This window comes from Macaca thibetana, chromosome 7 (assembly GCF_024542745.1).
Source record: "Macaca thibetana thibetana isolate TM-01 chromosome 7, ASM2454274v1, whole genome shotgun sequence".
In the NCBI taxonomy this organism is placed as follows: Eukaryota; Metazoa; Chordata; class Mammalia; order Primates; family Cercopithecidae; genus Macaca; species Macaca thibetana.
The window spans coordinates 48,259,243-48,282,266 of record NC_065584.1 but is presented as its reverse complement, the minus strand read 5'-3'; the positions used below and the strand labels follow the sequence as shown (position 1 = coordinate 48,282,266).

The 23,024-nt window shown below is 42.2% G+C and overlaps 2 protein-coding genes across 2 annotated transcripts in view; both read right to left on the bottom strand.

The window, feature by feature from the left end:
* Positions 1-730: 730 nt before the first annotated feature.
* L3HYPDH (trans-L-3-hydroxyproline dehydratase) overlaps positions 731-23,024 on the bottom strand; it is a 40,497-nt gene continuing 18,203 nt past the window's right edge. Inside the window, exons 5-7 of the mRNA XM_050798057.1 lie at positions 15,594-15,740; positions 12,868-12,948; positions 731-12,502 (exon numbers count right to left, since the gene is read on the bottom strand). Of these exons, the coding sequence (XP_050654014.1) occupies positions 12,314-12,502; positions 12,868-12,948; positions 15,594-15,740 (417 nt within the window). The 3' untranslated portion in view covers positions 731-12,313. The remainder of the gene's footprint in view (positions 12,503-12,867; positions 12,949-15,593; positions 15,741-23,024) is intronic.
* Positions 17,511-22,112, bottom strand: GPR135 (G protein-coupled receptor 135). The gene has a single exon (XM_050798056.1). It carries the CDS (start codon positions 21,940-21,942, stop codon positions 20,443-20,445), a length of 1,500 nt encoding a protein of 499 aa, XP_050654013.1. The 5' UTR covers positions 21,943-22,112; the 3' UTR covers positions 17,511-20,442.

Genomic DNA, 23,024 nt, shown 5'->3' with positions numbered 1-23,024 from the left:
CTCAACTTTTATGTCTGAATCTGATGGCTTGTGCTTTCTCAGCCAATGATACAGGGAGATCCAGGTGTCAGGACCAAGGGAGTAGTGATGGTGAGGCTATCCTCTACTCCTTCTCTCATATGTGGCGAGGAAAGAACTGAGTGTTAAATGTAAAAAATGATCTCAATCCAAGAGAGAAGGATCATATAACAGCATGATTAAAAATAAAAAGATAAGACTGGTTTATAACTTAACTGAATTTTCTCCAGGATTATTTTGAACTAGTTAAATACACAACTCAGAAGGGTTCCTACAGTCTGGTATATTGTCAGGGAACCAAGCCAGTAACTCAGACCTCCCTCAGAGGCTACAAAGGCAGAAATGGCAGTACCTCCAGCCAACAGGACTGAAAACGCCGAGGTCCCAGTGTGTATAGAAGATAGGTAAATTATTTCACTCCCTCCAAGGCTAAGTAGAGAGACTTACACCTTTCTTCTTCTTCAACACAGACACCTCAAATTGCTCTTTAGTAATTTATTTTTATTCAAAAATAAATTCTTTCATTTTAAAAAGTAATGCTTATTATAAAACATATAATGGAGTAAATTATTAACAATTGAAGAGCATCTATAATTATATTGTTTGGTAAAGATATTCTTACTTGATAGTAACATTATTTGGTAGATATCCTTCTTAATTTATTTCAATATGTTTATTTTCAAAAATGAGGTTACTCTATACCATTTTATAAGACTTTTTTCTTTAATAAAATATTATAGATAAAATGTGTATCAAATATGGATTTCATAATAAAAATCAACATTTATTGGCCATTTACTCTGTGCAGACATCATGCTAAGCGCTTCATAGGCGTATGCATTATGTAAATTATTTCATCCTTCTACCTAGGACTATTTTTCAGACTTTGACCCTGGGAGGTAGAGTTCCAGTAGAAAATGGTGGTCTTCCCAAGCTGAGAAGACAGAGATCAGAGTTCAAGACAGTTGAAGTGACTGGAATTTGTGGGCAAGAGAGAAAGGAGTGATGTGATGGAGGGAGACAGATGTCTACAATGAGGCTCTCCATAAATCTTGGGTATAGAGCTGGGTTGCACATGTGCAGAACAAATCACCATGAGAACTAGGAGAAAGTGGCTACTGTAGGAGTGAGTGGTGAACAGAGATACCTAAAATTACACTGGACTAGATGATGTCGTACATGTGATAGTCCCTCCAGAGTGCAGAGATTTCACTGAGCACCTCAGGCAATTCGTTTAAGACAACAAATACCTTCAAAATAAAAGCCAAGTTTTAAAATAAGAGCCACATGCTAGGACAAGGGACAAAACCAAAAGAGACTGACTCTAACACAGAATGACACCAAGCCTGAAAGGATTTGGAGGACCTTCTAGCAATTTAAATAAATGCCCTTTAAAACAAGACATAAAATCCAGATTCTTTGCAATGTGTCATCTATAATATTATGCATGTAATCAAAGATAACTAAACATGGAAAAAAAGGGAAGAAAAGAAAATATGACCCATAATCAAAGAGAGGGAAGTGGTAAATAAAAGCCCAACTTTATATAACCATGGTGTTTGAAATAGAAGACAAAGACTCTAAAGGTACCTATTAAAATGTATTTAGGGCTTAAAGGAAAATACGGACATAGTGGATGACATATGGAAACTAGCAGCAAAGAACTAGAAATTGTATTTGTTTTCACCATATACTTATTTTGTCTGTTCTGGAACTTCATATAAATTGAATTATACAGTATGTACTCTTTTGTATCCAGGTTTTTCTCTTTGCAAAATGCCTGTAGCATTCATTTATGTTGCTGTATGATCTGTAGGCTCTTTTTATTGCAGAACAAACAAAATGAAGTAGTTAGATGCTTACATTTAAATGTAGAATCACAGCGATTATAATAGCTACAAATGTAGACTGATACAAAAGTGTTTTTTCACAGTCCATTAGCTCAAGCGGTGTAGTAAATTATGATAGCGCTTTCCAAATGGGTGAATATTGTTTAATAAAAATCTAAACAAAATAGATATAATAAAAATTGCAATTTATAAATACAGTTGCATTTCTAGAAACTTTTTGTTTATATTAAAACCATGCTTAAAACACTTTTATCTATGCAGAATGAACTAAAGTTATGGAATTACATAATGATTCATAAATTTGTCAGCTATTTCAGTGTCTGGTGGGACATTTGAAAGCTGTATGGGATGTGAGACAATCTGTGTTGACCAGTATTCTCTCACACTTTGTAGGACATCCAGAATTCTCAGACACCATTTGCTAAATGCTAGCGATGTTGTGAGACAAAAAATGCTTCCCCAAATTTCTGAAATGCTCTTTAGGGAGGAGTAATATTCCTACTGATAAGAGCTACTGTATGCCTTTTCATCACAATCTTACCAACTGTCATATTTATGTATTTTCTTTTTGAAAATGTTGAAAAGAGATGAGAAAACCAGCCACAGACTGGGAAAAAAATTTGCATAAGACATATCTGATAAAGAACTGTTATCTAAAATACAAAATTACTGAAAACCCAACGAGAAAATGAACAACCTGATTTTAAAATGGACAAATGATCTGAATAGACACTTCGTCAAAGAATATATGCAAATAGAAAATAAGCATATGAAAAGATGCTCAACATTACATGTCACTAGGAAATTTCAAATTAAAACAACATAGAGATATAACCGCACACCTATTAGAATGGCCAAAATCTAATACACTAATAACACCAAATACTGGCAAAGATATGGAGCAACAGAAACTCCCGTTCATTGCTGGCAGCAATGCGACATGGTACCTCCACGTTGGAAGACCATTTGGCAGTTTCTTACAAACCTAAACATATTTTTAATGTACAACTCAAGAATCATGCTCCTTGATATTTACCCACATTAGTTGAAAACTTATGTTCACAAAAATGTACATACAGATGTTTATAGCAGCTTTATTAATAATTGCAAAATATTGGAAGCAACCAAGATGCCATCAGTAAATAAGCAGATAAATAAGCTATGGTACATCCAGACAATGGAATATTAGCACTAAAAGGAAATGAGCTATTTAGCCATGAAAAGATATGGAGAAACCTAAAGTGCATATTACTAAGTGAAAGAAGCCAATCTGAAAAGGCTTCCTACAGTATGATTCCAACTATATGACATTTTGGAAAAGGCAAAACCATGGAGACAGTAACAGTAGCAGTGGTTTCAAGAGACTGGGAGAAGGAAGGGATGAATGGATGGAGCACAGAGGAATTTTGTGGCAATAAAACTCTTCTACATATTGCTGTAATTATAGATACATGTTATGACATTTGTCAAAGCCCATAGAATGTACAACACCAAGAGTGAATGAACCCTAATGTAAACTATGGACTTTGGATGATGACAATGTGTCATTGTAGTCTTATTGATTATAACAAATGTACCTCTGTGGTGGGGGATATTGGTAACAGGTGAGGTTTTGCATGTGTTGGGGCAGAAAATAAATGGGAAATCTCTGTACTCAGTTTTGCTGTGAACCTAAAGATGCTCTGTAAAATAAAGCCCACTAAAAAAAAGTTGAAAAGATGCCATGTTTGAAGAATGTTGTCCGCTAAGCACAATCTCTACTTCCTTCTTAGCTACTATTCTTGGCAGAGCTACTTGGATTAACAATGGTGTCTGGCAGAGTAACACAGAGACCATAGGAATAGACATTTTCTTGAGTACATGCAGAAGGCCAACTGGGAACTCCAAAATATTTTGTGATAGATGTTAAATTGGGTTTCTCATGGAGAATCCAGAACTAGGTCATCAATTCCATTGAAATTAGTGATAAGAGCCTGGCCTAGGTAGTGACTTTGGGGTTGAAGAGGAACAGATCAGGGAAAAGGGACTTGATGACTGGCAGGTTTTAGGTGTCAAGGGTAGGAAGGAAAAGGGAAACATTTATTTTTCACTCTGTACCCTTTTGGACCTTTTCAAATTCATATCATGTGCACATATTACCTATTTTTAAAGTAATTTTTAAAATGTGAGATGGGGAAGCAGAGAAAGTAGTAAAAGAGGTTAGGAAGGAATGATCAGAGTGGTTAGTGGAAAACCAGGAAAGAGTAAAAATGTGAACACCAAAACAAGAACATTTCCAAAAAGGAAATGGGACCAACCATGATGTGATGGTTAATACTGAGTGTCAACTTGACTGGATTGAAGGATGCAAAGTATTGAACCTGCGTGTGTCTGTGAGGGTGTTGCCAAAGGAGATTAACATTTGAGTCAGTGGGCTAGGAAAGGCAGAGACACCCCTAATCTGGGTGGGCACAATCGAATTGGCTGCCAGCACTGCTAGAATCTAAGCAGGGAGAAAAATGTGAAAACAGAGACTGGCTTAGCTTCCCAGCCTACATCTTTCTCCTGTGCTGGATGCTTCCTGCCCTTGAACACTGGACTCCAAGTTCTTCCTTTTTGGAACTTGAACTTGCTCTCCTTGCTCCTCAGCCTGCAGATGGCCTATTGTGGAACCTTGTAACTGTGCGAGTTAATACTTAAAAAAGTAATTAAGGTGATACTTAATAAACAGAGCCCTGTAGTTGCTCTTCTCTGTATGTCAGATCTAACAGTGGGAACTGCAGTCACTCCACTACAAAATTTAAATATATTTAAATACATACACACACACACATATATATACACACACATATATATATACATATACACACACACACACACATATATATATATATCTTTGGAGAGTTCTGTCCCTCCAAAGAACCCTGACTGATACACATTTTGGTGCCAGGAGTGGTTCCAGAGAAACAGAATATTAAGGATGGAGTTTTTTCATTGGTTTTGGGGTTTCTGGAGTTGGCTATGTAGCATGATTAGACAACAAATGCTAAGGACTCTACTTCTAATAGTATGGAGAACACTGATAGTATTTGGCATGAACTGTTTAGAGAGTTATACAAAATAAATATATTTGACACTCTTGATTCATCTTTCATGAGAGGCAAAGGGTTTAGTGACTCTATACATAATACCTTGACCATACATGGAGAACTAAGGAACATAATGAAGCTGGTTGGTTGCTTCTAAGTTTAGTGCACAAAGTGATGAAAGAAAATGATGAATTCAGGGATTCTACCTCTTGGCTTCAGAAGCAGATACTAAGCCTTAAATCTGCTAAGATTGCCCTGAATGAGAGTCTTGTCGCCTGTAGAGAAAGAACTGAAATTGTGGAAAAACAAACACAAGCTCTTATCATGCAAATGACTGACCCACAACAAAAGGTGCCTGCACAGTCTCTCCAGGTGTCTACTGTTAAAGTGAGGGCATTGATTGGAAAAGAATGAAACCCTGCAACTCAGAATGGGGACATGTGGGAAGACCCTGATGAAGCTGGGGACACTGAGTTTGTAAACTCTGATGAACCTTTCTTGCCAGAAGAAATATCCCCAGTAGTGGCATGGCAACATGCACTCCTCGACCCTTGCTGCCATCAGCCTTTCCATCTTTGTCTGAGGAGATAAACTCTGTGCTGCCTCAGGATCCACTGTTGCGCTGATCCGGCAACAGTAATGGCCTCCCCTGAGGCAGTTGTCAGGCAAGATAAGGTTGATTCTCCTCAGGAGCCACCCCTAACACCCCTGTTTGCTTCTAGACCTATAACTAGACTAAAGTCCTGGTGGGCCCCTAGAGGTGAGGTTGAGAGTATGACCTGTGAAGAGATATGCTACAGTCAAAAAGAAGCACTTGAGTTTTCTAATTTATATAAACAGATATCTAGAGAACAGGCATGGAAACGGATATTAAGGGTGTGGGATAATGGTGGAAGGAACATAGAGTTGGATTTGGCTGAATTTATTGATTTGGGCCCACTAAGTAGGAACTCTGCATTGAAAGTTGCAGCTCAGGGAGTTAAAAAAGGTTCTAATAGTTTATTTGCTTGGTTAGCTGAAATATGGATTAAAAGATGGCCCACTGTGAGCAAGCTGGAAATGCCTAATCTCCCTTGGTTTAATGTAGAGGAAGGGATCCAAAGGCTTAGGGGGATTGGGATGGTGGAATGGATTAGTCACTTTAGACCTACTCATCCCAGCTGGTAGGGTCCAGAATATATACCCTTGACCAATGCCTTGCAAAATAGATTTGTGAGGGCAGCACTTGCATCTTTGAAGAACCCTGTAATTGCTCTTCTCTGTATGTCAGATCTAACAGTGGGAACTGCAGTCACTCAACTAAAAAATTTAAATTCAATGGGAATAATTGGATCCCAAGGTGGCAGGGTCCAAGTTGTGGCACTCAACCATCAAAAGCAAGGTAGGCATAGCTACCATAATGGACAGCAGAGGCAAAGCAGCAATCAGAATAGTCTGACTTGTATAGAGCTCTGGCATTGGCTAATTAATCACTGTGTTCCTAGAAGTGAAATTAATAGGAAGCCTACTGCATTCTTACTTAATTTATATAAGCAGAAAACTTCTAGGACGAATGGACAAAAAACTAATTTGAAATATAAAAACAGATAATCCCAGCCCCTCAATCAATTTCCAAACTTGAGATAGTTTACAGACCCAGAACCACTTGAATGAAGGGAGGACAGGTCCCCTTGAGGAAGGACCTCACTACATTACCAACAATTTATGCCATGAATCTTTCTCCCATCCTTCCCCAAGGAGACTTGCAGCCTTTTACCAGGGTAACTGTGCACTGGGGAAAGGGAAATGATCAGACATTTTGGGGACTATTGGACACTGACTCTGAGCTGACGTTGATTCCAGGGGACCCAAAACATCATTGTTGTCCTCTAGTTAAATTAGAGGCTTATGAGGTCAGGTAATTAATGGAGTTTTAGCTCAGGTCTGACTTACAGTGAGTTCAGTGGGTCCCCTGACTCATCCTGTGGTCATTTCCCTGGTGCCAGAATATATACTTGCAATAGACATACTTAGCAGCTGGCAGAACCCCAACATTGGCTCCCTGACTGGTAGGGTGATGGCTGTTATGGTAGGAAAGGCCAAATGGAAGCCATTAGAGCTGCCTCTACCTAGAAAAATAGTAAATCAAAAACAATATCACACCCCTGGAGGGATTGCAGAGGTCAGTGCCCCGATCAAGGACTTGAAAGACTCAGGGGTGGTGATTCCTACAACATCCCTGTTCAACTCTCCTATTTGTTCTGTGCAGAACACAGATGGATCTTGGGGAATGGTAGTGGATTATTGTAAGCTTAACCAAGTGGTGACTCCAATTGCAGCTGCTGTACCAGATGTGGTTTCATTGCTTGAGTAAATTAACACATCTCCTGGTACCTGGTATGCAGCCATAGACTTGGCAAATGCCTTTTTCTCCATTCCTGTCCATAAGGCCCACTAGAAGCAATTTGCCTTCAGCAGGCAAGGGCAGCAATATACCTTTACTATTTTATCTCAGGGGTATATCAACTCTCTGGCTTTGAGTCATAATCCTATTTGGAAAGACCCTGATTGCTTTTTGCTTCTGCAAGATATCACACTGGTCCATTACATTAATGACATTATGCTGATTCGATCCAGTGAACAAGAAGTAGCAAACACACTGGACTTATTGGTGAGACATTTGTGTGCCAGAGGATGGGAAAAAAATCGACTAAAATTCAGGGACCTTCTACTTCAGTAAAATTTCTAAGAGTCCAGTGGTGTGGGGCCTGTCAAGATATTCCTTCCAAGGTGAAGGATAAGTTGCTGTGTTTTGCCCCTCCTAAAACCAAGAAAGAGCCACAACACCTAGTGAGCCTATTTGGATTTATTTATTTATTTATTTATTTATTTATTTAGATGGAGTCTCACTCTGTCACCAGGCTGGAATGCAGTGGTGCGATCTCAGCTCACTGCAACCTCCGCCCCCCAGGTTCAAGCGATTCTCCTGCCTCAGCCTCCCAAGTAGCTTGGACTGCAGGAATGCACCACCACACCCAGCTAATTTTTGTATACATTTTTTAGTATACATTTCGTATACGTCTACGTTTTTTGTATACGTTTTTTAGAGACGGAGTTTCACCATCTTGGCCAGGATGCCCACCCATGATCTGCCCACCTCAGCCTCCCAAAGTGCTAAGATTACAGGCATGAGCCACTGCACCCGGCCATCTGTTTGGATTTTGGAAGCAACATATTCCTAATTTGGGTGTGTTATTCCAGCCCATTTGTCAAGTGACCTGAAAGGCTGCTGGTTTTGAGTGGTGTCCAGACCAGGAGAAGACTCTGCAACATGTCCACTCTGTTGTGCAAGCTGCTCTGCCACTTGGCCGATTTGACCCAGCAGATCCAATGGTGCTCGAGGTGTCAGTAGCAGACAGGGATGCTGTTTGGAGCCTTTGGCAGGCCTGCATAGATGAATCACAACAGAGGCCTCCAGGATTTTGGAGCAAGGCCCTGCCATCTTCTGCAGATAACTATTCTGCTTTTAAGAGACAGCTCTTGGCCTGTTACTGGGCTTTGGTGGAAACTGAACGTTTGACTATGGGTAGTCAAGTCACCATGTGACCTGAACTGCCTATCATGAATTGGGTGCTTTCTGACCCATCTAGCCATAAAGTGGGTTGTGCACAGCAGCATTCCATCATCAAATGAAGTGGTATATACATGATCTGGCTCAAGCAGGTCCTGAAGGCACAAGTAATTTACATGAGGAAGTGGCTCAAATGCCCATGGTCCCCACTCCTGCCACCCTGCCTTCTCTCCCCAAGCCTGCACCGATGGCCTCATGGGGAGTTCCCTATAACCAGTTCACAGGGAAAGAGAAGACTAGGGTTCACAGATGGCTCTGCACGATATGCAGGCACCACCCAAAAGTGGACAGCTGCAGCACCTAGAGTCCCTTTCTAGGACATCCGAAGGACAACAGTGAAGGGAACTGTACCTGGTTATGCACTTTGCATGGAAGGAGACATGGCCAGATGTGCGATTATATACTGATTCATGGGCTGTAACCAATGGTTTGGCTGGATGGTCAGGGACTTGGAAGAAGCATGATCAGAAAATTGGCAACAAAAAAATTTGGGGCAGAGGTATGTGGATGAACCTCTCTGAGTGGTGTAAAACTGCTAAAATATTTGTATCCCATATGAGTGCTCCCCAATGGGTGACCTCAGAAGAGGAGGATTTTAATAATCAAATGGATAGGATGACCTGTTCTGTGGACACCATTCAGCCTCTTTCCCCAGCCACCCCTGTCATCACCCAATGGTCTCATGAACAAAGTGGCCATAGTGGCAGGGATGGTGGTTATGCATGGGCTCAGCAACATGGACTTCCACTCACCAAGGCTGACCTGGCTACGGCCACTGCTGAGTGCCCAATTTGTCGGCAGCAGAGACCAATGCTGAGCCTGTGATATGGCACCATTCCTCGGGGTGATCAGCCAGCTAGCTGGTGGCAGGTTGATTACACTGGACCTCTTCCATCATGCAAAGGGCAGAGGTTTGTCCTCACTGGAACAGACACTTACTCCCAATAGGGGTTTTTGCCTATCCTGCACATGATGCTTCTGCCAAGACTACCATCCGTGGACTCACGGAATGCCTTATCCACCATCATGATATTCCACACAGCATTGTCTCTGACCAAGGCACTCCCTTTATGGCTAAAGAAGTGTGGCAGTGGGCTCATGCTTATAGAATTCATTGGTCTACATGTTGCCCATCATTCTGAAGCAGCTGGATTGATAGAACGGTGGAATGACCTTTTGAAGTCACAATTACAATGCCAACTAGGTGACAACACTTCGCAGGGCTGGGGCAAAGTTCTCCAGAAGGTCATATATGCTCTGAATCGGCGTCCAGTATATGGTACTGTTTGTCTCATAGCCAGGATTCACAGGTTCAGGAATCAAGGGGTGGAAGTGGAAGTGGTACCACTCACCATCACCCCCTAGTGATCCACTAGCTTTCCCACGACATTACATCCTGCTGGCCTATAGGTCTTAGTTCCAGAAGAAGGAACGTTGCCACCAGGAGACACAACAATGATTCCATTAAACTGGAAGTTAAGATTGCCACCTAGACACTTTGGGCTCCTCCTACCTTGAAGTCAACAGGCTAAGAAGCGAGTTACAGTGTTGGCTGGGGTGATTGACCCGGATTATCAAGATAAACTCAGTCTACTACTCCACAATGGAGGTAAAGAAGAGTATGCATGGAATATAGGAGCTCCATTAGAGTTTCTGTTAGTATTACCATGCCCTGTGATTAAGGTCAATGGGAAACTACCACAGCCCAATCCAGGCAGAACAACAAATGGCCCAGACCCTTCAGGAATGAAGGTTTGGGTCACTCCACAGGAAAAAAACATGACCTGCTGAAGTGCTTGCTGAAGGCAAAGGGAATACAGAATGGGTAGTAGAAGTAGGTAGTCATCAATACCAGCTACGAACACATGACCAGCTGCAGAAACAGGGACTGTAACTGTCATGAATATTTCCTCCTTCTTTTGTTAAAAACATGTTTGTGTGTATGTATACATTTGTACTAAGAAAATATCTTCATTTTATTTCCTTTCTCCTTCATGATGTGACATAAGATTTACTGACTCCACATCAGCATTTAAGTATTGTAAACTTTATGAAATAGCATTTGGATTGGGGATTGGTGCATTTCCAGTTGTACAAAGGATAATTATATTATGTTAGGTGTAATTATGACCTTATTATTATCTTTATTTGAAGATTATGCATGATCTCAGGATATGTGTATGGGTTCAAGTTGACAAGGAGTGATGGTTAATACAAGGAGTGATGGTTGACAAGGAGTGACTTGTGATGGTTAATACTGAGTGTCAACTTGATTGGATTGAAGGATGCAAAGTATTGATCCTGGGTGTGCCTGTGAGGGTGCTGCCAAAGGAGATTAACGTTTGAGTCAGTGGGCTGGGAAAGGGAGACACACCCCTAATCTGGGTGGGCACAATAGAATCAGCTGAAAAATGTGAAAAGACAGACTGGCCTAGCATCCCACCCTGCATCTTTCTCCTATGCTGGATGCTTCCTGCCCTTGAACATTGGACTCCAAATTCTTCATTTTTGGAACTTGGACTGGCTCTCCTTGCTCCTCAGACTGCAGACAGCCTATTGTGGGAACCCTGACTAATACACATGGTTTATGTTTGGCAAGGTCAAGTAAGGTGGCTGAGAAGTATTCATTGGATTTAGGTCATTTGTCACCTATTCTGTAGCTAATTCTGTAGCTAATAGTGAAGCAATGAGTGTAGGAGTCAGATAAAAGTGGAATGAGAAAGGAATGTGAGTTGAAATAAAGACAATATGTGAATAACGTTTTCAAATATTATTTGAAGGCTTTTTCCACTGTATTTCCTTATACACACAGGACTTCCCTTACCTTTAGGATTTTCTGAACTAAAGGAGGCTGTGCCAAAAACAGAGAGGTCTTTGGTTGGTTAAAGTTTTGGTCCTGCTTTAAATAGGAAGGTTTGTAATCAAGATAATAAGTTCAAGAGAACACACAAAGCTGTAAAAGCCAGGATGACTATCCTAAAGACTAGATAAAGATGTTTTCAGGTTGGATGAGAGGAGTTTAGAAAATCAAGGAGAGGCCGGGTGCGGTGGTTCACGCCTGTAATCCCAGCACTTAGGGAGGCGGAGGCAGGCAGATCACGTGGTCAGGAGATTGACATCATCCTGGCCAACATGGTGAAACCCTATCTCTACTAAAATACAAAAAATAGCTGGGGCTGGTGGTGCATGCCTGTAGTCCCAGCTACTTGGGAGGCTGAGGCAGGGGAATCACTTGAACCCTGGAGGCAGAGATTGCAATGAGCCAAGATCGCACCACTGCACTCCAGCCTGGTGACAGAGTGAGACTCCGTCTCAAAAAAAAAATTTAGATGTAGATAGCGCTTTGAGAAGTGTCTTTGTGCCCTGTGTATTCCTGCCCACCCTTGGTGACTGGTCTGGCTAGAGAACGATGGGGCAATGAAGGCTGCATGAGCCACTAATAAGTTTGGGGCACCTGAAAGCAAAGAGGACCTGTATCTTGATTCCCATGTAGACCTCAGGAAGGCAGCAGCAAGACCTCAGAGTAGAAAACTGTTGCTTGGTTCGTTTTGTACAGAATTTTCCATTTTGTTTTTTACTGCAACCTATAAGAAGGGGTTCATTTTATACTGAGACCTAGCACACACTCATCTATAACTGAAATGTTTTATGAACCCATACTTATTTCTACTATGTGTATTATTATTGTGTAACAAGCTAGCCCCAAATTTAGCAGCTTAATACAATTATTCTCTCAAAGCTTCTGTAAGTCAGAAACTTGGAGCAGATTAGCTGGGTAGTTCTGATACAGGTCTCTTAGGGGGTTGTAATTCAGATGTCAGCTGAAGCTGCTTCCAAGATGGCTCACTCATATGTGTGTTGGCAAGAGGCCTCCGTTCCTCACCATGTGGGCTCCTCCATAGGGCTGCTTGAGTGTCCTCACAACATGGCAGTTGAGTTTCCCCAGAATAATTGAACTGAGAAAGAGCAACAAGAAAGCCACAGTCAATACCGTTTTTTGGTCCTAATATTTAAGACATCTTCACTTCTACCACATTCTGTTCATCAAAAGTGATCACCATAATACTATTTAGGGGGAAGAAAATGCACTCTGCTAAAAACTTTCAATTTTTCAATCTCCCTAACACTTGAGGATAGCCATGTGATATAGTTCTGGCAATAAGATGTAATTGGGCATCTCTGGGAAGGTCATGTCTTCCTCATTAGAAAGGCAAAACTTTTTGGGAAAAGCCCTTATTCTCCCTTTTCTCTTTCTTGGAATGGAGAGTGGAGACCTGGAGGTGCAAGTCATCTAGCAAATGTATGTTAATATGAAACCTACCAGTCCAGGATGGAGGCCTGGAAAGCTGCATCTCTGATGGTATTCTTGGGCTGCTCCTTCCTTGACTTGTTGAGACAACCCCTAATGAGTTAAAAAAAAAAAATAAGTAATGAGTCACTAAGTACAGCTCACACTTAAGGGGAAAAAAAATTAGTTTATATCATTTGAAGGGAGGAGTACCAAAGAATTTTACAACTATCAAACTATGTGTGGTGAAATCTGATATGTTTTATTCCGTCCTACACCACTTCAGTTTGTTTTAAATGTTGGTTATAACCCATTACACTAAATTGATGACTTACCATTGGTTGTAACCCACAATGTAAATAGTCTAAAATCACTCTATTGGCAAAACTGCAGGGAAACAATTATACTCATAACTTGATGGTGGAAGTGAAAAATGGTACAACTTATAGAGAAGGTAATGTGGCAATTTGTATTAAATTATAAATGTATTTAGCCTTTGAACCATCACTCCTACCTATGAGATTCTACCATATAGAAATACCTGCACACATACAAAATGTTTTATGTGTAAGTTGCTTCACTGCAGCATCATTTTCCAATAGTATAAAATTAGAGATAACCTGTTGATCAAAAGAAGGTGGCTACATTTTGATATTACCAAATATTTGGATATTTTGATATATCCATGCAGTGGAATACCATGAAGCTATTTAGAAAAATAATAACTTTGAATATATCATAGGTAACAATTTCCAGATATATTGTTAAATGAAAAAAATCAATGTGCATATAGTATGCTAACTTTTGTGTAAAAGAGGGAGAAAATTAATATGCCTTTCTTTACTTTTACATAAAGAAACAAAAAATTAATAAAAAGTGGTTGCCTGAGAAAGGTGAGGACAAGGTGAATAGGGCAGATGTAGGCAAGAGACTTTTAACGTATATTTGTTGAAAGATAGTTTGGCTAAATATAGGATTCTTGGTTGACAGTTTTTTCTTTTAGCACTTTGAATATGTTATCCCTCTACCTTCTGGCCTCCACTGTTTCTGATAAGTCAGTTGTTAATCTTATTGGGATTCCCTTGTGTGTGACAGGTTGTTTTTCTCTTGCTGCTTTCAAGGTTTTTCCTTTGCCTTTGTCTCTCAGCATTTTTACTATTTTACTATTTGCTAGCTGTGTGTGTCTCTCTGTGTTTGTCTTACTTGGGATTTTCTTGAGTTTCTTGGATGTATGTAGATTAATTCCTTTAAGATTCAAATTTGGGAAGTTTTCAACCATTATTTCTTCAAATACTTTTTCTGCTCTTTTTTCTCTCTCTTTTTTTGGTAGTCACATTACACATATGTTAATGTACTTAATGGTCTCCCAAAGGTCTTTGAGACTGTATTCATTTTTTCTGCATTTTTTTCTCTCTGTTGTTCAGCTTACATAATCTCTATTGAACTATATTCAAGTTTGCTAATTCTTTCTTCTGCCAGTTCAAATTTACTGTTTAGTCCCTGCAGTTAAGTTTTAATTTTAGTTATTGCAATTTTCAACTCAAGGATTTCCATGTTTCTTTTTTTATAAATTCTATCTTCTTTACTAATCTCTATTGATGAGACATTTTCAACATGCTTTCTTTTACTTCTTTAAGCATAGTTAAAAAAATTCTTTGAACACATTCATAATGCCTACTTTAAAGAGTTTGTTAAATTTGCTATCTGATCCCTCTCATGGACAGTTTCTTCTGTTGCCTGCTTTTTTTTTTCCTAGGTATGGTTCATATTTTCCTATTTCTGTGCATGTCTCATATATTTATAGTTCCTGTGGTTGCAAACTGGATGCTTTCAATAGAGAGAACCAGGGAAAAAGGCAGCTAAGAAAAACGTTCATGGAGCAACTCTGTAGCAGCTCCAGATACAGGTTTCTACTCCTCCTTCTGTGGGGCTTATTACTGTTGTGTGTTTGTTTGTTTATTTATTTGTTTAGTTACTGGACCATTTTGGGGTAGTCTTTTTGCTCGGTGTTGTGAAGCCTCTGGTGTTGTTCCTCAGAGAACACAGCCTTGGGTACGCCTACAGTCACCCTTGGAGAACAGTGGCTTTAGTAGGGCTCTGTTTGTCTCTTTTCCTGATCACTTCTAGATGTTAGGAGTCACCAATTATTTGCTAATTGCCTTATTGGTTTTGACAATGTTATAGGGCATAAATTGCTTCACGGTCTGATCCAATTGCAGGGGTAATTTTTGAGGTTAGTTTAGACCTCAAGAGAGCTGTTTTTAGCTGTCTCTTTTCTGGGTTCTCTCTGGTAAACTAGCTGCCTATGGTTTAGCTTCTATCTCTCATGAAGTTTCTAGCCTCCTCTTAATTACCACCAAAACTCCACTGTTTTTGAGAATGCCCATAGACTTGAACTTCTTCACACTTTGTTTTAAATAAAATTAGTTCCCTTGGAGAGAGCTTCAGGGCCGTCTGTTTAAAGGCCTGTCTCTACTCCTATGCAAACTCTCTGAGTCATGGCTCTGAACTGTGGGGGCAGGGATGGTGGCCTGCTTCTTTTGGAATGGTTGCTCCAAAAGTAGAGCATTGGGTGGGGGGTCATAACATCTGGTCTTCTCAATTTGCCTGTTCAAGCATGAAGTCTCAGTCCTACAAATGAGCTTCTTTGAGAATAATCATGGCCCCAGTATTCCCAGCATGCCACACCCTAGTAAAGCATTTGCTCTATGAGTGGGAGGTAGGTAGAAGACAACCCCCAACTTCTTGGCTGCACTCACCTGGAATTTAACCTCTGCAACATGTAGCCTGAGAGATGTGAAGTTCTTGTAACCTGCTCCTCTGAGGAGAATAAGATAGTCCTGGGATCTCAGAGAAGGGAGCCTTGTGCTTTTTTCCACCTGGAATGGAGTCTCTGTCATACTGAGCTGGCAATAGGGAGAGAGTGAGTGGGTTATAATCCAAATGCCACAGACTCACTATTCTTACTGAGTTTTAGTAGATTTTCTTAATTAATGTTTCTCCATTTTCTATATGCCATTAGGACAATTTAAAAAGATTTGAAATGATTGTCTTGCAACTAATGTTCACCAGTTATGCTTGTTTAATTGGGATCCACAGAGCTCTTCATTGCCATTCCAGAAGTGGAACTTCCAATGCATGTTTTATGTATAATTTTGATTTATTGACCCAACAATATCAAAATATATCAAAAATCAAAAATATCTGAAAAATTTTTTAAAAGCAGCCTGTGACCTCCTAATGGGTGTGGTCGCAGCCCTCTATGGTTCTGAGGTGGAGTCATGATTTTTTTGTGTTTAGAGAGGGGCTCCAAAGTGGTCATTTGAGCTGGGTCCTCTTGGACTTAAGTGGGAAATAATTACTCAGCAAGCCATGGATATAAGGCCAGAGACAGACTGATGGATGCCTTGGCAGATGCCAGGGTGAATGGATGACAATTGAGGACTTAGGTTCACCAGTGCATTGGCACTAATAAGCCCCTAGAACCTAGATGCTGTCATCTTAAGTTTTGCCATCTGGCAGAGTAAGATACTGAGTTGCAGAAAAATAATTACTTTCTTTCTTATACTACTAAAAGTGTAGACTAGAATTTAGATCAATTGTAAAAGTACAGGCAATTCTTTCGATGGGTTAGCTGACGGAAAGGAACTGAGGGAGAGAAAAGGAGGGAAGAATGGGAATTTTTCTTCTCAAGTGAGAGATTAGGGCATGCTTAAGTGCTCATGGCAGGGATATGGTTCAGTGGGAAGGCTAAGGATACCAGGGAACAGAAATAATAGATAGCATGAAATTTCCGAGGCTGGAGAAAAGACCAGCTTCATTATAACTGGAAAACATAGCTGAGAACTAGTACAAATCTAGTTTAGTTAGGTTCAGTGGCTAAAATATGAAGAAATGTGTATCTGATGGCTTCTATTTTCGTGGAGAGGTAGCAACAAAAGTCACATTCCAAGAGGTTAGGGTTGGTTAAATGTTTGAGTGGAGAAAGTTTGAAGGGTCACAAAAGGGGGCAGAAGGAGTGAGCTGACATGTGAAAATGCTGAGATTGCCAGCAGGGTGGAAGGGGCAGGCAAGGCTATGGATTCTAAGTGCAGTGGATACTAATTGATCTGATTCTGTAATTTTTCTCCAACGGTGTTCAGATGTGCTGGAGCAGGAATGGGGAAGTTGGATGACTGGGGTCATCTTGAGTGGAATTTTTCCAGAAAACAACTGCTCAGAAACTCTTCATATGTATTTTTTAAAACACACACATATAGTTGTTTTCCAAATCAAAAACAAAATCTTTTCTTTTAAATGTTATGCTGTTTTCCTATCCCTTTGATAGTTGTCTTTATCTTCCTTGGCACTTTCCCAGGTTTCTCATTGTCTTTTTCAAAAGACAGAGGCAGTACAGTATAGCAGTTAAGAGACGACTTCTGGCACCAATCTGCCAGGTGCAAATCTCATGTTTAGCACTTACTGGCTGTGTGATCACATAACACCTCTGTGCCTTGGTTTTCTCATCTGTAAAATGGGGAGAGTGATAATATAGTATGCCTTCATAAGATTGCTCTGAGGATTAAATAAGCTAATGCACCTACTATACAGAGTATTACCTGTTGCTGCATTATTTCCTCCCAAATGAAATACCCAAACGGGAAGCAGAATGAGACATGAAGGATTACATTCTGGCCTTTACATAGTACTTAATATTTAATCCATTCCATTATTTCATAGCTTTTCTTTCTCCTTTTCCCACGAAGTCACTATAATTGCATACTCATAGTAAGCAGATGGAAAGGTCAAACTCTTAGATTATTTTGAGAATCATTCTTTCTTCACCTTTTGAGGTATTGATTGTGTAAGTATTTACACTGGGTCAAATGGGTGGCTGACTTATACCTGCATATCTCTTGCTTCCAAGTTCATCTCTTTTCTTTGATAGCCTCTTCTGAAAATGCTACACCTTTTCTTCTCCACAAGTAAACTTGTTATGGCTGATTGTTGTTACAAAGCCACAAGGTCCTTGCTGAGGCTGTAAGCCCTCTGCAGATGAGTACTGTGGCTTCTACCTTTTAGTAGCCTTAGCTCCCAGGAAGTTGCCCTTATATAAAGTAGGAAACAAAAATGGTAGATGATGATCATGATGATGATAATGATGACAGTACCATAAGTGATTATTCTTGATTTCCTTACCTGTAGACTTCTGTGGGAATACAGAGAAAACACATGGGGGTCTGAGGCCAAATGGACTGCAGTTCAAATCCTAGTTCTACCACTAAATAGTTGGATAGCCTTGGATTAAAAACAAACAATTTAGAGCATTGTAAATTGTTCAGTAATTTATGAACAACTTTCTCTTTTTCCCCTCTAATTCTTGCCTACCATGACTCTCAGAGCCACTAACAGAATGGTCTCTTTCACAAGCCATGCTTTTCCTAAAACTTCCTGCCACTGAAGAGGTAGGGCTGGAATTCCTTTTCTTCCTTAAAGTTCTTCCTGCCATCACCTTGTCACTTCCAATCTCTCAGATTTTTCCTTCACTCACCAGGTAGGTTTTTTCTATATCACGTTTATTTTTCAATGCCTTCCTTCAATTCTTCTTCCCAGGCAACACACTAATTTGCAACACGTTCACCTCCTTACTCTAAGATCTCTCTCTGCCCTTTATTCACAACTGTACTTCCTATTCTATGATATCTTTTATAATTGGAAGACTTGATCATTTCTCTCTAAATCCCAAAAGTGACTCGGTGCCAAAAAATACACAATTTTTTGCCTTTAACAGGTAAATACTACAGATACCTGTTTTTGTTAGTACAGCTGCATGAAGTCTGTATATGCTTTATAAAATAAGGGCTAGAGGGGAGAGATTATCTCATCTACTTTGTACTACATCGAGTGTAGCAAAATATACACAATTTACAAACTTCTGATTTGTGATGATACACTGAGAAGCAGAAAAAATTAAAACATCTTTAGCTCTGACATGAATCATATATTTCCACCTTTGATTACAAAATAATGACATGCACCCACCTGTCAAACAAAGAAATACTTAAAAACATATTTAAATACTTTACAGGAAGAAAATGCTGGCTTCATATGACAGCTAATGTCTTTTCACATCTACTGTAAATAACTTGTTCAATTAAGGCTATGAAATATTGAAGAAAAGAGGGGCAGGATGGAGGGAAAGAAAGAGGGAAAAATAACATTTTTTAAAATTCTGAGTAAATGATCCTGTGTATAGTTGTATTTAACATTAGAAAGTTCACCTACACAAATCCTGAATTATGTTTTTGAATTATTGTAAAACCATCTTTTTTGCTAGGATAGAAATTTAAAAAGCATCTTTGATTTGCATATTTCTAAAGATATTTTCAGTTTGCTTGAAGTTCTTCTCCAACTTGATGCCTGTGTTTTTAATACCCGGTTACATATAGTCCCACACCTATTCTCCCTTTAATACTACATTATCTTCGACAAGTCATAGCTATAAAGCAACCATCAGCTATTTTAAAAAACACAAAATACACCAAATTTCTAAATGTAGAAGAGTATGATCTTCTTGGAAAAGTCTATGCTAATTCCAAGAGGCTGCTTCTCAAAATAGTTACAGAATTTCTCTTTGGAATCATTTTCAGTTAACTAAAAGCCACATAGGAAACCCAACCTTGTGGCTTTATAGAGGTCTCATTTAAAAAAATAATAATAATTTAAATGAAGTGGCATGACTCACCTTATTCAATCAACTTGACTTCAAATTACATTTTTGGCTATATCCAAAAATCAAATTTACCTCAAAAGACTTCTGAGCAGCATCCCAAAATTTATCGGAAATAAAAGTAGCATGTTAGAGTAAGGATAAAGCTTCAAAGTTTTCCAAGGAAGATCATTTTGGAGAGATGATGCGGGTGGAAGGAATGTTAATTTTTACATATAATCTTGGAAAACATTTTTAAAACACATTTATGCTCATACTTCTACTTGTCCTTCAGATGGTTGAATTTTATCTAATAATAACCACTTTTTCAAAATCCTAAAATGATTTTAAATGGGTTAAATGAATTAACAATTTTCCACAAAGGTTATTGGGGGTGGGGTGAGGAAGTGCACCAATGTGTGTAAGGATAAGACTTTTCCACTAGCAATCTAACCACCCAAGGCATGTCAGGGGTGCAAGCTCTAGAAACTACAGTTTTGTTGGATGCTAGCGATTTAGAGGGGCTTTCAAGCAGCTCTGAGGGTCTCCATTCATTCCTGAAATTCTATGTAGTTGAACAATACTAGCTGCATTCAATGTTTTGTTTGTTTCACAGTGTTGTCCTGTAATATGAGCTTTTCAGTTATAGTGAATGTTATTTTTGTCATTTTTGGCACTTACAGTTCACAATGCTTGGTTATGTGGTTTAAGATTGTTTTAATTTTTGCATTTTACATTCCTTTTGGCACTTTTGAAGAAGGGACATTGTTTTTTATGTTGTTTGGGGAAAGTGGTAAGCCTCCCCCGTCTCCAGCTTTAAATGTTTGGTTTTATGAAATCCACGACTCTCCCCCAGAATCTTCCATCATTAAATAATGCGAGTGGAAATTTGCCTTCATAAGCTGGCCATCCCAACCGTCTTAGAGGCTAGTATCCCCAGTTTCAGATTTAGGCTGTTTGGTCGCTGCCGTCACAGGCTCTGGTGGACCCTCTCGGCAGAAAAGTACAACCGGATTTTTGCGGGCCCACATGGCCATGTCCCCTCCCACTCCACTGGCCGGGTTGGAAGAGGACACCCTGCTGCAGGCCCCCAGCCGGTTGGCATAGCGGTTTCGAAGGCGATTGCGGCTTCTGGCTTGCAGACCCGGGCCCTGGCTAGGCAGGAAAGCGTCCACATTCCTAGTCCGGTAGCCCTCCTCGCGGTTGCGCCCTAGGAGCATCGAAATGTTGGGATTGCGGATGGCGTAGATGACAGGGTTGATGGCCCCATTGGCCCAGGTCAGCCAGACCGCCACCACGTTGAGGAGCGAGGGGGCCTGCACTGTCTGGGCCTGCCGGGCGGCTGCCAGCAGCACCAGGAAGCAGTAGGGCCCCCAGCAGCAGATGACTAAGACGATCATGATGAGCACGGTGGTGGCCGTGCGCACCTCACTGAAGAAGCGCAGCACGCGCGCGTAGGTGTTCACGGGCCGCACGCGCACGTCCGACAGGCGCACGGTCTTGCAGATGTGGTAGTGGCAGAAGCACATGAGCAGGAAGGGCAGCAGATAGCAAGCCACCACCAGCCCCACGCTGAAGGCCGCGCCCAGCTGCGCGGGATCCGGAGAGGTCCGGTAGAGGCAGCTGTGGAAGCTCTGCGCCGCCGCGAGTTCCCGGGGCGCCCCAAGCAGCTCCCAGGGCAAGGAGAAGCCCAGGGCCGCCAGCCAGGCGCCCGCCAGCAGCTGCAGAGCGCGGTGGCGGCCGATCTTCTCCCGCGGCGGCCGCACGATGGCGCAGTAGCGGTCCAACGAGATGAGCGCCACGCTGAGCGTGGACACGATGCCGAAGCACGAGCTGAAGAAGCGGCTGGCGGCGCAGAAGCCGCGCCAGGGCCCCGCGGCGGCGGCAAGCGCCGAGCCTCCGGGCGGCGTGAAGAGGTCCAGGAAGGCGGCGGGCAGGCAGAGCAGCGCCGTGAGCAGATCCGATAGGGACAGCGACAGGATGAAGGCGTTGGTGACGGTGCGGAGCTGCCGGTGCTTCACGATCACCCCCATCACCGCGCAGTTGCCCAGGCTAGACAGCAGGAAGATGAGCAAGAGGACGAGCGCCTGGGCCGCCACCGCAGCTCCGTGCGACAGCAGCGGCGCCGCCTCCGAGCTCAGGAGCTGCCTCACCGCCGCCCCCGCCTCCCGCGCTGCCCCGGACCCGCCAAGGCCGCCGCCACCGGGAGCGGCAGCTGTGCCGCCTCCGCTTGCGTCGCTCAGGTTCCCCAGCGCCGCGGCCGCCGCGGTCGCCACGGTGCTGAAGGAGACCACGGCTGCCGTGGCCGCGGAGGAAGTCCCGCCAGGCGGGCCGGCCGCGGAGGGGGCGCCGGGGTGCGGGCTGCCCAGTAAGGCCATGCTCGCTGGTGAGCGGGCCGGTGGCGGCGGCGGCTCCTCCATGGGGCCCAGTGGCGGCCGCGGATCTGGTCATCCCGCAGCGGGGGCGGCGGCCTCTAGGTCGGAGGGGTGGTTCAGGGCCGGGGCTAGCGGCCGCTGCGGGGAGCTGGGCTCGGCCGGAGGGGTGGCGGTCTCTGGGGACCCGGCGGAGCCTTTGACGTGGGGTCAGAGCGTTGCCGAGGGAACCGCGTGTTTACGCAGGAGCGCGGGGCGGGACGCCAACCCAGTACCCGCTGCAAAGCCGGCCCATGACACTGCCCCTCCGGCCGGGGGCTTCGCGTTTCCGAGAGTGCCAGGTCTACCTCCTCAGGGACCACTGTCCGGCCAGATAAAGCGCGAGTGGCATGCAAACCAATGACCACATTCAGCGAAAGTTCACTCTTGCTCTCTTTTGTAGGGTACAAATGTTCTACAGGCAGGCCTTTTGGGGAGCGGGTGGGGGGTGCTTTGCTTCCTGTGGGTGCTTTTGGTATATACAGGTAGGAAAGGAATCTAGAACGTGAAGTGAAAGAAAAATCCAGAAGTCTACATCCAGACATCTTCAACTTGAGAAGTCGACTAATTTAAACCAATAATTCTCAAACTTGAGCTAACAGAAAATTCACATAGAGGGTGTGTTAAAATACAAGTGACAAGGTCTCAACCCCAGTGTTTTGGATAAGTCTGGGGAAGTGCCCAAGAATTTGTATCTCTAACGGGCTCGCCGATGATGATGATGATGCTGGTTCCAGGACCACACTTTGAGAACCACTGATGTCAAGAGCTTCATAAAATGCAGATTCCCTGGCTGACAGAATTACTGAGGATGGGCCCATGACTCTAAACCCTCTAGGTGATTCTGATACAGGTGCTCTGAGGAGCTAGGATATGCATCTTCTTTAGATGTTACTTCATTTCCATGGGCCTGGACCTCAGGCCCCTACTGGCTGATAAATGGAGGGAAAGGGATTGGTGCCTTGCCCTGCTAGCAGCCTTCATCTGTTCTCAGGAATGGGGTGTGTTTTGAGTCTAAGATGCTGCCAGCCTGGCAGTCATCACAGATGCAGCTCCAGGTATCTGGCTGGGAGATACAGGGAAAAGAAAGG

Excerpts from the sequence above, each read along its gene's own strand:
- GPR135 (XM_050798056.1), bottom strand. The coding sequence starts at position 21,942 with ATGGAGGAGCCGCCGCCGCCACCGGCCCGCTCACCAGCGAGCATGGCC.